A 15,637-nucleotide genomic window follows, 5' to 3' on the forward strand; every position below is an offset into this window, starting at 1 on the left:
GCGTCTAATGGACATATTTTAAATAAAAGTTGTTGGAGATCCTTATACTTACCAATGCGATGTCTCAACATGACTTGCGCGGCTTCTATGTTGAAGGCTTCGATGTAGGTCTGCGAGCGTTCCCACTGCACCAGCGGCACTGTCTTAATGTCGCAGCAGTAGCAGAATGCTGATAACGGCGAGTGCAGGAACAGTGTGAACAAACTACCCTCCTTCCTGTAATCCGCTATCAAAAAAAAAAACCTTTTATACCGTTTTAATATCTCGCTACATTTTAGGTTTCTTTTATTTTCAAAAATTAGTCGATCCTACTGGCGATTCCTTAGTTTCAAACAATGTGTATCTATACTATTATTATAAAGCGTAAACACACACTTCTTTGTTGCCTAAGATGTCAGCAATCACAGCATTTTTTGAATAATTCTTTTTTTAATAAAAAGCCCTACACTTACGTCACGCTTTAGGCTATATATTTTCACGACATTAAACTTAGGGGGTAAATATTTTGGATAAAAACCCTAATGTGGGAAAGAGATCATAAGTTGCTGCCAACATCAAGAAAGAAAGATTGCTAAGGTTTGGCATGTCATGTCATTTTGACTTTTGCTATTGATAATTTGTCAAATGTAAACAATAAAATAAAATTTTCATAATTTCATGCTGATGAAGCCGCCCGGTAACAGCTAGTTTTCTATAAATGTCAAGTAAATACTTACGTGGAAACGTATTTGGAACTTCCAACGGTGACATGAGCACGATGAGCGGCTGCGCGAAGTGCCGCGGTATGTTTTGAAAAATGTACGAGTTATCCGAGTCGACGATGATGAATAGAGGGCACCGGGTGAAAGGGTATAAGTCCCCGGGGTGAATGCATTGCGGGTCTTTGGACCGAGATTGTGTCGGTCTTGGTTCACGAGATGCATCTTCGCGGTCACGCTCGCCTCTCTCCCCGTCTTGCTCCCGATCTTGGTCTCGCTCACGGTCACGCTCTCGCTCTCGGTTACGCTCCCGGTTACGCTCCCGGTCACGTTCGCGATCGCAATCAAGCTCCCGCTCACGATCTCTCTCACGTTCCCAAACCCTATCTCTATCACGCTCCCGGTCCCTCTCTCGGTCTCGGTCCCTTTCCCGCTCCCGATCACGACCTCTTTCTCGTGCTCTCTCTCTATCCCGTTCTCTTTCTCGTTCGCGATGCAAGTCGCTCTTGACATTGGTCATAAGACCACCGACGTCGTATCCAGCTGCAAAAACAATCACTGTTTTGATATATTCACCCATGTATAAAAATTTAAGAAAGAGTGATGATTAAATTAACAGACCAGTTTTACTTAACAAGTGACTGGAGTCTTTTAGAATTGTATGAATACTTTTTTTTATCAAATAAGTAGTGTGTGTGTGTGGAGTGAGTGAACGCCGCACATAAAAATAAAACATAAGGTTGCATTCATTATGTTATAAATGCTCGACCACAATGTCCTGTATAAAGAGACTTTTCAATGAATTATAATATTAAATCGCACAGCTGCACATATGAATTTATTCTGTCAGTCTATAAGCAACCGCAGATATAACATGTAAAAAAGTTGCATTAATGTAAGATTTGAGCTAGCTGAAGATCAAAAAGCAATTTTTTTGTTTGCACCGAAACCGCGTTGCAATATTTCGCGTTGCAGTAAAAACCGTTGAGATAAATAAACACAGACATCTAAACGTCAGCTCAATTTGAGAAACAGTCGCTCAAAGGAATGTGAACTCGCGTACGCGATTTGTTTGCGTTTCCTTTTCTTTTCAGCTCGAGTTAATGTTCGGAAAACTTCCTTAAGGCAAGTTTTGAATTAGTTTTTCCTACTTTATAAAATATAAATAACAAGTTAGTTAAAGATAAAAGGATTATTAATACGTTTAGAGCAATGATGGAGTTGGCATCTGTTAGTGTCTTTCGGTATTTTCGGTGGTTACTTTCGAAAATAATATTAACTAATTAAAAACTTATAATTTCTATTGGTCCAGAGGTTAGTAGTTACATTTAACACTGTTTTTTTAATTAATGTGTTATACTAGCTTTTATTTAATAATAAATCATGGTATGTACGCTGTTTGTTCTTCCAGAATATATATATTCTACACTTGTGCCAAATTCCATCGAGACCCGTTTAGCAGTTGAGGCTAGAAACTCTACTAAACATCCATTCAACCATCCAAACTTTCACATTTATAATTAAGTGAGATTTATTACAAATACAGATAAAGATATAATTTCAAAGTCCTAAAGTTGTTTAGTTAAGATAAACCAGATAAGGAATGCATTCTTACTGTCTTCAGTTATCTTCGAAGCTGGCACAATGAGGGCGTCTGCGGAAATGTAGAGCAATAGCGCTCCGTTGTTAGGCAGGTCGTAGCAGCCGCTCGCTAAGTACACCAACACCTGCGCTGCTGATGGCTTGAACAATAGATACTTGTGGGGGTTCTCGTTTCGTATAATGCCGTCGTGGTTATAACCTACGACAATTAAATGAATATTAGATAAACTCTTGTAGAGTACAAAAGAACAAGGGCGACACTACATCTAAAGAAATATAATACGTTGTTAAAGGAAATTGTTTTAATATAACTAGACAATATCTTCAGACCTACGCAACATCAGATGCACAGCAGTAACTTACAGAAGTGACATCGCTTTGCTATTAGATATAGAATCAACGGGTACATGAAAATTAAATCTAAGGACAAGCTTTACGAGTGACGTCACATTCAAATAAAAAATAATTTAACAGAAAAGTTTGTTTTCACCTTAACTCACGTGTTTTATTTCCGACTTAAATGTAGTTACAATCATTAAAGAGATTAATAGATTGTAATTAAATTAAAAAGAGTAATACCAATTAATAATTAAGTTTCAGCGAAAACAGACTATTAAAAATGTAGTCGACTTTGAGGTTAACCAAAGACATTTAAGAAATATATAGATTAGACACATGAAACATTTTTTCACCGGTAACTTCTATGTTGTCAAGTTTAGTACGCCACCTCAAGTCCTTGCATTGAGATGTTATGAAATACTTTACAAAATTATAAAAAGCACTGATTTTTGTTACAAAATAAACTAAACAGTATTACAAAATAAAATATAAACATTTTAATATGATTGAGACCATTTCAATACAATTTATTATATTGTCATATGGTTTTGAGAACCTATCAATAGATAGCTAATTAGGATAATGGAAAAAAACATCTCAAGTGAAGTGGTAACTATGCTTCCTATATATTTTTTAATCTCTTTAAAATTAACTTTACCGTTGCATTTAAATTACCACCTTTATTAATTAGTGGTGCTGAAGCGTAGCGATAACGCGGCGATTCGTTGTACACTTGAGGCATTTCGCCAGTGGGTTCCCATTCTAGGGTTTGCAAGATTCGGTACATATCCATTGTTAATTCGGAGAATTTAACTTGCTGCGACACGCTGCCCACAATGACGGCTTCTTGAAGTTTTAGAGTGGCAACTGATGGCCGCTCCGGAGGCGGGACGCTCATGATATTGAGTCTAGGAAAATGTAAAGCAGAACATTTATCTAATTCTTTAAATAATAAGTACTATATATATTTATGTAAACAATCTCAGGTATACCACTCTTTATATTCATCACTATAATTCATAACTTTCATTTAATTCATCATGTTATCTCATATTTATTGAGAATAAACTAAAAAAGACATAATGAAGAAATTTTGTAAGTTACCTATGAGAGAGCACGATGGGATAGTTGTCCGGATGCAGAACGGTCACCGCAGCTTCTGCGACTATAAAAGCCTTGACTTCATCCATTACGACAGTCCACTCTATCTGGTCGTCAGGATCGTATGTTGCTCCGTACTCTATGATTTGTTTATCAAGTTCTTTTATCAGTTCTCGTACGAGAGCAAGTTTCTTGAGGAGAAGGCAAACAACAATGAATCTTGCGTAGTACCGGAGCTTCTTGACCATCAGTTCGCATTTATCTGATTTGCTCGCCTGCGTGTAGTAACTGCGGCCTCGTATTGCGGAATAGAATGAAAATGCTTCGCTCAAGTATCCAGTTTCGCTTGTGCGTAGACTGCATTGACAAAAGATTTTTTTAAATCGATAGATTATGACAATTCTATTTTAAATACTATTAGAACTTTGTTAAAACTAAAAGTTACTTACTAAAAGTGATAGTACAGTTGCCCGATTTTTGAGGCAATTTCTCCGATCTGCCATCGCTTGAGGCCGTACTTGTTGTCGAGAACTAGACGGTGCTGTTGTTGGAATTTCCATAGCTTTGTGTAAACGTCGAATGTCCGCCCAAAATATGAATGCCATTGCTTATGACCATATTGTGGGAGTTCCCTGTTATGAAAATGTAAATGTGTATAAGTACTAGTTATTTTTTATTCAGCTATTTAGAAATAAAGGAGATGACGAAAAATAATGTTAATGTTATCTTAATGTTTTGCAAAACTTACCTTAGGCCATTGAAGAGCTGCTTCGATTTCTCCAACAGGTGACAAAACTCTATGATAACTTTTCGTTCGTGATCTTCAAGAGGATTCATTGTATGTCCTGTTCTAATAGTGTTGCTGTTGAATGCTTGTTGGTAATACGAATAGTCTGTCAGCGAATTTATGTTGTACGGCTCTGACGTGCACAGTCTGTTGCGGAAATTATCAAAATCTTTCTGATTCGTAAAAAGATTTCTGAACTTAGATACAAGATCTATGGTACTGTCGTCGTCACTCGCTGAAGACAAATCTTCAAATTCATACGTCTCCCTAAAAACGTATGTCACTGATGGGTGACGACTCTCTCCTGGTCCGAAAGGAGCCGGGGAGGGTGGAGACGAATAGCTAGGGTGGTTTTTGTACGCCTCAAGAGATTTACTTCGTGGGCGTACGTATGGTAAGCCTGTTTTAGAATTTATGGGAACCGCTAAGGCAAGCCTTGCCAAAAGAAGATGCTTTTGGGGGTTCTTCGCGATCTGGCTAGCTATCCTGTCAGCGATGGTCGTGCATGTAGCAGCATCAGATGTTAAACGGTCGGCCGAAATGTATCTCCGAAATTTGGTTTTATCTAAGCGGATCTTTATTGGTTCGGGATACCGATGCGAAGGTCCCGGTTCGGGAGAAGGTTCCCTAGAAGATTCCCTGGAAGGTTCCCTAGAAGGTTCTCGTTTGGTCCTCAGAGGCGATTGTGTAGGAGTTTGTGTGCCCCTGCTGATGTTTATTGGTGACCGCACAGGAGATTCCCATGAGCCTACTCTAGGTAGCCGGTGAGGCTCGACGAAAGTTATGTGCTTCTTCTTTCCGTTCTTATTCTTGTTCTCAGATGCATTTGCATTTTTTAATATTCTTGGTATGGTATTGCTCAATCCAAATTTTCGAGCCCAAAATGCTTTGAGCCTGGAGGTGTGACTCCGGTGAGATGAATCTTGAACTAAAATGGAAAAGAAATAGGTTAAAATAGATTCCGATGGCTACATGATATCTTAATACTAATTTGTGGTGGTAAAATTTTAATTTTCTTAAAAATAATCATAGTGATCAAAGTTTTGCCATCCGTTTTATGTTTATTCTTATTTCGTCTTTTCTTTTGCAGTCGGTAGAAATGTGAGGGAAAAATAGTGGAACTTACAATTTTTCTCTCTTTTCGTACGGAAACCGTTTAGCCGTTGGCGCATTGAAATCTGTTACCCCTCGCTACCGCACGCTTTGCCCCGACAGTTGTTGGCAGACGATATTTCTCGTACTATCTGAACGAATTTTAAATCCAACTCGTGAACAGACAAAATTCAATATCCGTTATTTTCCGCAACTGTCAAGTACATTGTATAGAAGTCGAGGAATTAAACCCCCAACATACACACAGCTCAGTTGTAACTGTTCAGTTAAAAGCTTTGTATGTCTATGGAAAAGTTTTATTGTACAGTGAACTGACGGTTAACATTTTGCCTTCAGACGCACATTTTTAACGGAATAGTTGAACTTTTCAGTTAAAACTATTAGCTATAATTGTGGTTCTAGAGCAGGCTTTAGAATACTATTTACATTAACCAACAATATGAACAATTAAAAATAAATACAGTTTATTTTGGTCACGTGAGATGCATAGGTGATGCATTCTGAACAAAAGACACGTCTGCTCCGAAAACTAATAAATAATTAGATGTAATTCAGACGTCTAGGATGTGTTATTTACAACATGCGACTAATTTGATTTTGAATGGTACTAATCGCGGTATTCAGTAAAGTTTAATTCCCCCGCAGTTGTGTTTTGAATTATTCAGGTACTCTTAAAGTTATTAATTGATATTTCCAAACATAAGATATTACAAACGATGTACCTAATTAATGTCTGCTTTAAAATAAAGTACAAAGTTGTTACTATTTACGAGGGTGAATCAAAAAGTTCTTAGAAGTGCATATATATGAAACCTTTTTGGATCAAGTTCGATATTCAAATTAAAGAGTGTCTATCACACTATATTTATGCACACTGTCACTCGTTTTTGTCAGTTCGTTCAGTATATTATAAGATGACAAGAGCAAAAATCGAAATTGGCCAAAATAGCGAAGAGACTACTGCCCGTTGACATCCGTATTTGCAGATGCGTTTTTCAACAGAGGACAAAACACAAAAAAAAAATCCTCTGAATATGCGTCGCATTCTACGCGAAATTAACTTCCTTGTATCAAAAGTGTGGAAATCGGAAGAAACCTAAACTATCTCGTCAGAGTGTATACGGAATTACCGCCACTTGACACCAGTCTTTTGTATGATCGTGGTAATCCACTGAGCAAACCCGTCCTTTCGTGTGAAGATGTTAAAGCGGGTTCTAGTTACTTTCTATTTCAATTGCCTCTCGATTTATTATTATTGTTTTAGTATTGTTATTAAAATAATAGTGGTTTCTAAGATTAAGACACGTTTTAATGTTAATACCGTATCAATCTGCGTATATTATTTTCCATGATTATTTTAACTCAATTCCTTTAAAGTAACAATAGGTTAAGTAACCAATGAAGCTCAACAAATTCTGTGTATCATTGAAATAAAAAAAGTTAGAGTTTTCACTTACAATAGTCCCTGTTTCAACATTAAAGTTCTTTCTCGGTAAGTTAGAAACTTTCAATGGTTTCTTTGTTAAACCTTTTATTTTGCCTTGGCTAATTAGGAGCTATTCTTCGTAAACTGTTTATGTAAAGTTAATAAAAGTTTTTTCAATTATTTATCTTTTGAGCTGTAACTTTGCACTTATAATATTACAATTGTAGTATAGAATTTGCTTTGCACTCATAATACTCAGAGAAAGCTTGTTTGTTAATTGCCATCGAAAAATCATTAAAAATTATTTAAACATGTTAAAGTTAAAAAATTAGCGTCCCAAAGTAGCACTGCAGCCTACACTACTTATTTCCAAAAACTGTAATCAATTAGGTAGAACAAGCGTTAAAAACGTTGATAGTTTGAAAAGTGAAAAGCTTTTCTCAAAGGGGCAAGAATAAAAATCTAACTAAAACTGAACAATTTTTTTATAGTATACGATAAAACATCGAAGCGAACCCTTTCAATAGACATCCGCATTTCCAAATGAGTTGCCTAAACAACAGAGACCAGACCTATTAAAAAACTATAGCCTAAATTATAGTAATGCGTCATCATTTGAGTTCGTAGAGCGGGCGCACACCTTTAACACGCACAACAGTTGTGCGATTGTCGATAGTAGATTATTTTGCAGCTAATTCAACTGTTTAGAAGCACAACTAAATTCGCTGGCTATAGCTATATAACCTCATAGAAATCAAATCAAAGCGAGACTAAACAGTTATACAATAGTTTAGTTAAGTGTGCGCACGCTTAACTGAAATGTATTTTGAATTGAGGCGAGGCTACGTAATTTTTTATTGAAGAAGGTGACTCGCGTTCGTATAGCAGGCCTCTTATTTACATCTAATAAAAGTATAAGTAGTTTAGTCCCAGTGTATTCTTAACTGATCAATTCACGTTTTTTAAGCATTTTATTTTCGATGTATTATTCAAATTACTTATTATTATTAAAAGTAGATAGTGATAACCGCAGATGGTACTTGGTAAAAATAACAGTACGCAAATGGCATACATGCATTTGTAATCAAGTTGAAGTCCAATTTGTTTGAATGGCTCTGAATTATAGAAGCTTACTTCAAAAGTAAAGAAAACGTCCCATTCTACATTTTAAAACAAGGTATAATCATCGACTTGTGCAAATTAAAGCTTAACGTAAACGACAACCATCGGTCAACCAAGCCTTTCTTTTGTATTTATTGGTTATAAAATACTTTATTCTTCTTTTCTTTATTCACTGTAGATTTGACTTTCATCTGCTCTGGCAATTTCCTTAAAACATTTTATAATCTACACTAATATTCGAAATAAATGTTACTGCACCACTAACCGTTTTCATTCAACGTATATTTACCCGAAATCAACAATCGCGGACGGAGTCGCGGGCAAAAGCTAGTCAATCATATAGATAGATGTGTCATAGAAAAGGATCTGCTCCCTTGTTGATATTTCTCCTTTCTTTTTTATGTAGAAAATATATAGGTGACCGAGCGCAGTATTTAAGTAATCTATGCTTATTTCTTTTTTTTATAAGTTGGCAAACTAGCAAGCGGCCTGAATCGGAATATTGCCGCCGAAAATAAATCCGCTAAAATGGTGAAGCGATCGTTGCCCATAGACATCAACAATTGTAGATGCGTTGCCTTCTCTTAATTGACGAAGAAGGAGACGCACATAATGAGGATGTCCTGGATGTCCTGCACCTGTCCTATGCGGCTCTTTAAAAATGTGGAAAGGGAAAGAGACTATAATTAGTGTTACGGTAGGAACACTCGTCGGACTAAACGCGGAATTGCTCTCACTTCACACCTGTCTTTGTGTGGTCGTGACAATGCACCGGGGGAGTCCGCCCATTCGTGGGATGTTGAAGCGGGCTTTACCACTGTTCCGTCTGCCGAAATCATTATTAAATCGAGGACTGTTTCCGCTTATCCTTTACATTCAATAAATAAATTAAATCAATTAACCGACTTCCTAAAATAAAGAGGTTTTCAATTCTGTAAATATTTGGTTTAAGTTTAACAGACCTCCAACTCACAATAGAAACCGAAAACCTTTAGTTTAGAGAAATCTTTGATAACCATTGATTCGTATTAATTTATGTTTGAAGTAAAAGTAGAGCTTAAATAAATTGAAGAACATCATCGATACTTTTAGAATCCTTTGTTCATTGTCGATGGAGTGGGCGTTATTGGTTGGGAAAGGGCGTGCCGAGGGGTTGGGGTTTGTGCGTCATAGATGTGGGCGTCGGGTGGGGTGAGGTGCTATGGATGCGCGGGAGACGGGGTGGTCGACAAGGTTAGCACGGGGGCTTGGACCTTGAACAATAAGTTAACAGTCGTCCGTTATTCACGTATTTTTTTTTGCAAATTATTAACCCCCCCTTCGCCTTGGTGATACTTGTATGATTTAAGACCAAAATACACAAATTCGCAAGTACCTTTTAGTACAAAGCTTATCGAAATTCCCGTATTTTATTTAATTTAATTCCGTATTTGAGTTGTAGCATTATGATAAAAATGTCCGTTAAATTTGAAGCTTAATAAATATACTTGATATCTCAGTATACTGTGTTATTTCGTCACTTTTTTCCGCACCCCTCCCCCTTCACCGATCCCTTGTGGCCACCCTGTCTATTGGGTGGTATATCCTTCACCTGTAAAATCTAGGTCGCATTGCCTAGGCGAGAGGTCTAGGTAAGGTCTGGGGGTGGCAAGCGTCCACCGGGCCCCGGACACAAGCTTAATTGACCTTCGAATAGTTATTGATTCGGTACAACCCCCTCTCCTCTCCAACCCGTTCCGCATACAGTGCCCTCTAACCCCCTGATTTTTTTTTGGATTAAACATAAAATTAATTATGAATATGCTAAATTAATAACATACTGTTACAGTTAGCGATTACTTTTTTATCCACGATCCTTAAAACATATAAATGTATTGCTTCTATTTATCGAAATAACGTTTAAACGAGTAAAAGAGCTGTCAGTTTCCGAAACAAAGTTTAACTCTTGAAATATGAACCCGGGTCAAAGCAACAGGCTGGAGCAACAAGTCGCTTTGGTGTTTGGAGCCAACAAATAACGTTGATATACATAATACACCAACTGTTGAATGTACACTAAAACAACGCAACAGTGTAAATATTTAACTAATTTCAACCTCCATTGATTATTAAAAAATAATTGAGAATCATTAATCAATGTAGGTTTTATAATTTACTTACTCATTTTGAACCACACATCCGAGTTTCTTCTAAGATATTCTGATGTTTGTTTCTCACCGGTAACGTACTCGTAATATATCGAATGTTCAGAACTTAGAAACATATCAGCCGAAAATGTTCTTTCATCTAGTTACACTTTTTTGCGGAATAAAATAATTTAGGATTAATAAAAACTCACACTTTAATGAAACTCTACGTTCCACGGAAACGGCACATCGAAATAATATATTGCAGTAAAAACGAAAATTAGTCTATTGCAGGGTGTTTTTAACTTAATAGAGAAAACCAGACCTCGTTTTCGGATTTTCATCGTTTATCACTTAAATAATAAGCAATTAAAACAATCGCGACAAACACAGAAATTAATAAAAGTAATGTACAGAAACATTTAAACACCCATACACTGGGGTCGTTTTTACAGTTACGATGCACTTTGAAAAATTAATCACACCAATGGGGTAAAGAAATTTGGAGGCGCCACTAGAGCAGCGCAAGGAGCGACTGATCGCGAACACGACGAATGGTAACTGCGATGGGCGCTGTGACGGCTTTTATAGTCTCCGCTTGCGAACACAGTGCGGACACATCCTCGAATTGAAACTTCCCAACGTTTTTGGGGAGAATTTCCCAATTTCACTTAAATTTTCAGAATTTTATTTTTAAAATGAATTTGAATAATATGATATGAAATGAAACCGAAAGTTTAATAGAGATAAAGGATATTGTTTTTCTATTCTATTTACCGTATAAATAAAACGTTTTTGTAAAAACTCAAAGAATTACCTAAACTCACTATGATTACAGTACGAAAGTGTGTAATTTGTTAAAATAATTTGGTAACAGTCTAGTGATCGCCATGTAAAAACCATACTCAAAATTTGCGTTAACTAAAAGTACTTGCGTAGTAAACACATCATACTAATCATACTAATATTATCTATGATGTTTGTTAGAGTTTTTTTTTTTGTTAAAGCCTAAACGGCTGAACGGATTTTAATAAAATTTGATATACAGTGTGATTCTTAGTGGACATAGATGACCTCAATAGCTATCATTTAATCGCAAAGTATGTTGCCCGATTTTCTGTAGTTTTAAAGTTATTTAATTTTTTGAAAAAAAAATCGGAAAAATCAGATTTCCGACTTAAATTTGACTTACCATACGCTACGTATGTACTACGATAGATCTTAACTTAACCTGATGGATGATGTTATTTGCATATTTTTAAAGGAAATGAGTATAAAACTGTAACTTTTTGATGTTGAATTTAATGTTTTATTAAAAAAAGTTATATGTTTGAAAAAATAAAGTTTCATATATTTTGTATGAACGTTACAAGAGATTGTCGCCCTCAACTATTTCAAGTCGTTCTTTTTACATGAAAAACAAACGGAAGGCGAAAAGCTTTTTTCTGTTTTATTCTATAGATGTTTGAAAAACTTGTAAGAAAAAAATGTTGTAAAAATATTAAGTTAAAAAGAAATTTTGTTTTGAAAACTTTCAACATTTTTTTAATTAGTTCTCGTGTGAGTTATTTCAAAAAAGGAATAATGGTACGGAAGCCCAATTATTAGACTTGTAAAAGATAAAAATTACCACGATAATCACATTACTTTAGACGTACGGTCAAATTTAAGTCGGAAATTTGATTTTTCGGATTTTTTTTCCAAAAAAATCAAATAACTCTAAAACTATAGAAAATACGGCATCATACTTTGTCTCTAAATGATAGCTATTGAGGTCTCCTACCTCCACAAAACCGTTGATCCGTCCGTTAAGAACCACCATGTATATGTAAAGGATAGTTTGGAAGAACACATAGGCTATTCACTTTTGTTTTTTTAAGCCCACGCGGACGGAGTCGCGGGCAAAGCCAGTAGTACTACTTGATAAAACAACAAAAGGATAAACAAAAGAATGTACACAACTGAAGAGTATTCTTTTGTTTATCCATATCACTATAAAAATTTCGACAACGTAAACTAAAAAGTACCTCTTTATCGTTTATAATGTCTCATTTATTACGTTAAAATCAGTATACTCACGGTATATTTAGTGTATGTATGAAAAACAAGGTTAAGCAAGCTAAATCAAAAAAGTTATTAAAATCTTCATTAAATTGTAAATGTTTGTAATTTTGATTTTAACAGTGTAATGTTATTTATCGATAAAATGTATTTAAAGTGTTTGGGCAATATTGTAAATTTTCTAATATGCATTAATGCTACATTAAATAAATAAACAAACAAATAAGTAAATAAAAGAAATAAATGAAAACTAAAAATAAATAAATAAATTAATGAATAATCATTATTATATGTAGTGTGAACGATTGAGTCGGTATTAAACTTCACTCTTTGTATTTAAAATATACTTTTAAAATATCTTTCGTGTTATTTACTTACTTATATTTCATAGTTTCTTACAAAAAAAAATGTTTTAGTATTTATCATAACGTAAAACAACTAAAATTGTAATTAAAAATAATCTCCCAAGTTGTCGGGAAATTCTCGAAGTGGGGGCAACATCGAAACATTCGCAGGATAATAGTTACGCAGCGCCCATAACAGGTGACTGACGTGTTTCGCGGTGCATTCCGTGTAAAGTGCGCAAAATGTGAATTTTCGCAAATATTAACCGTTTTTGCAATTTTTTTATGCAAATTACTAATAAGACAGTGTGAAATTAGTTTTCAAAATGAAAGTTTTATTTTGTGGATGGAAAAAAAAATAGTTTGAGAAAAAAAAAACAGTGACTGACTATTAGTTATTATCGATTAACCTGACAGTAACTAGTGCTATATTTAAATTTGAATTTCATTATAAATGTGAAAAGTGGCAGTTAGATGGCGTTTACCGCTTAAACGCTTGTGATAAATTATTGAAAATTTTCCTGAACTTTGAAAAAAAAATTCGAAGTGAAATAAATATTTTTTTTGCATCTCCAACGGACATTTATGAAGATTTCAGTACTTTTTGCGGCGTGCAGTCACCCGGGCGTTGAAATCTTTTAAACCCGTCGCTTACTGAAACTCTACACATTTTCTCACTTTCTTGTAAGAAAAATGAAAATTAATTACAGTAAAACCTATGTTTTAATTGTTTACCTATTATTACTTGATACATTTTGGCTGTTAATCCCCATTCACATTATCTGCGTAGTTATAATAACAATAAAACTATATCATTTGCATGTAGAAGACGAATGGGTGATAGAACGTGTCTGAAAATGTAAAATAAAACATCCATCATAATGTGTAAAGTTTATACTAAAACATTTTTTTTTTTAATAAATAAAATTAATTGTTATGAGAAAAAAATCTAATGTTTTTTCTAATATCATGAAAAACACAGCTCATTTTATTTAAATAATCTCATAGCTTAATAAAAACTTTTTATCTAGTTTCTTAAGTTGGCATTTTTAAATAGAGATTTTCCCTTTATGTGGTTTTCCAACAAATTTTCTTGAATAAATATTTTAATTGAATCACAAAGTTTGTAATTTTTCCTTCTATTGAAAAGTGATACTACTCATATTTTGATAGACTTATCTGAGTGGGCGGAATGTTTTCAATTTTCTTGCGTTATTTAGATAATTATTTGTGAATGTATCATATCAGTGGATATCAAATTTGTGATCTTAAACTTAATGTGTTATTAAAAATATTAGGTAAGTTATAATTGTTACGAAAAGATTTATATTTGTTTTATTACTTTCTAAAATATTTTGACTTTTATAAAAATTTACATATCTTTGTGATATTTTTATTCGTATAAAATTAACTTAAATTTGATAAATATTTATATTTTATTGTATTATTTATTGTTGAGGAAATATGTAAAAAATGTTAATGTTTTTATAATACATTTATAAATTGTTATCGTTATAGGTATATTTCGTAGATTTTTTACACTTTTTTATAATTAAATGTAAGTAATGTGACAATAACAGAAACTTCTCAATAAATTATTTAAAACTTAATAATGTTGCATTATTTTCCCTTCTCTACGTCTATACTGGTATTCTTAAGATAAAAGATTAGTTTTTTTTTAATTGTATGTGTATTGGATAAGCTCAAAAACTACTAAAAAGCTACATTATCATTAAGTATATTGGCCTATATTTTTTAAAAACTAAAGCACTGATATTTTGCTTAAAACGACACGTTATTAGCGGCATCATTTTGTTGCTTTTATTTTAACCCTAATCCTAATCAAACATTAGGGGAATTTAACTTTATACAAAATTGCCTTTAACAGTATGTAAATCTGACAATTACTTTAGAAGGTATATTGATTACAAAACAAGCGTAACCAAAAAAAAATTTTTAACATCATTGTTTTGGCAATCAAATTAAATAAAATCAAAAAAGCAATTAAGTAAGTGAAAAGATATTAGCGCTCATGAATTTCAAACGGCTACATAACGTTTTTATTCGTATTCGAGCGTGTGCATACTTGAAACCAAAATATCTCACAACTTAAGTCTCTTATGATATTCAGTTATGCAACTAAAAAGTTGGCTGGAAAACAATCGACAATCTCACAACAGTGTGCACCCATTCTATAACAATTGTTGGCAAAAAATAGTCGGTAATTTCAATTAAATTTTGCCCAATAGAGGCACTATTGGGCAGGCGTTTTTTGGATTTAACATGTTTAATATTATCAAAGGCGAGACAAAAACGGATGGGAAATTTATTTGATAGAGAAAATTATTATTTCTTTACAACTAGTGTGGTTCTGTGGTTCGCTATAAAAATCAATTTGTTAAGCCAGATTTTAAGCCGAGCCGTATCGAATTTAATCCATTTTCATTTGCTCGCAGCTATTGGTAGTGCTCTGGAAACAAATTTGTTTTACATGCAATTATCCCGTTCACAAAACGATTCGTTTAATACGGCACTACGAAAAATTGTACGTTCCATCTTGTTGAAACTAGCTGCTGCTCGCGACTTCGCCCGCGTGTGTTTTAAAAAGCTTTATAATGGTGCAAGAATTTTTAAAATTGTTCCAGTAGTTTTTCAATTATTACAATACATACAGAAATCCAATAATTCCTTGAAAATAGTAAACCTACCTTATTGTAACTGTTATGTCTATATTGTACAATTATTTTTACTTTGATGTCGGTGTCAGCCAAGGTATCCAGAGATATTTCTACGTAAGGGTTTCCACATTTTTAAAATAACAATTGATAATTGAAAGTATAGTAACAATTAAGTAATGAATCTACATTGACTGACACCGACTTCAAAGTAAAAATAATTGTACAACATAGACATAACAG

The 15,637-nt window shown here is 34.1% G+C and overlaps 1 protein-coding gene across 1 annotated transcript in view; it reads right to left on the reverse strand.

Moving 5' to 3' along the window:
* The window catches only part of LOC106101760 (protein SCAI), a 63,792-nt gene that overhangs the window by 909 nt on the left and 47,246 nt on the right, over positions 1 to 15,637 (reverse strand). The window contains exons 2-8 of the mRNA XM_013281096.1: positions 4,489 to 5,455; positions 4,190 to 4,372; positions 3,744 to 4,097; positions 3,318 to 3,547; positions 2,314 to 2,499; positions 717 to 1,241; positions 53 to 226 (exon numbers count right to left, since the gene is read on the reverse strand). Coding sequence (XP_013136550.1) covers positions 53 to 226; positions 717 to 1,241; positions 2,314 to 2,499; positions 3,318 to 3,547; positions 3,744 to 4,097; positions 4,190 to 4,372; positions 4,489 to 4,577 — 1,741 coding nt within the window. The 5' untranslated portion in view covers positions 4,578 to 5,455. The remainder of the gene's footprint in view (positions 1 to 52; positions 227 to 716; positions 1,242 to 2,313; positions 2,500 to 3,317; positions 3,548 to 3,743; positions 4,098 to 4,189; positions 4,373 to 4,488; positions 5,456 to 15,637) is intronic.

This window comes from Papilio polytes, unplaced genomic scaffold (assembly GCF_000836215.1).
Source record: "Papilio polytes unplaced genomic scaffold, Ppol_1.0 DF823957.1, whole genome shotgun sequence".
Classification (NCBI taxonomy): Eukaryota; Metazoa; Arthropoda; class Insecta; order Lepidoptera; family Papilionidae; genus Papilio; species Papilio polytes.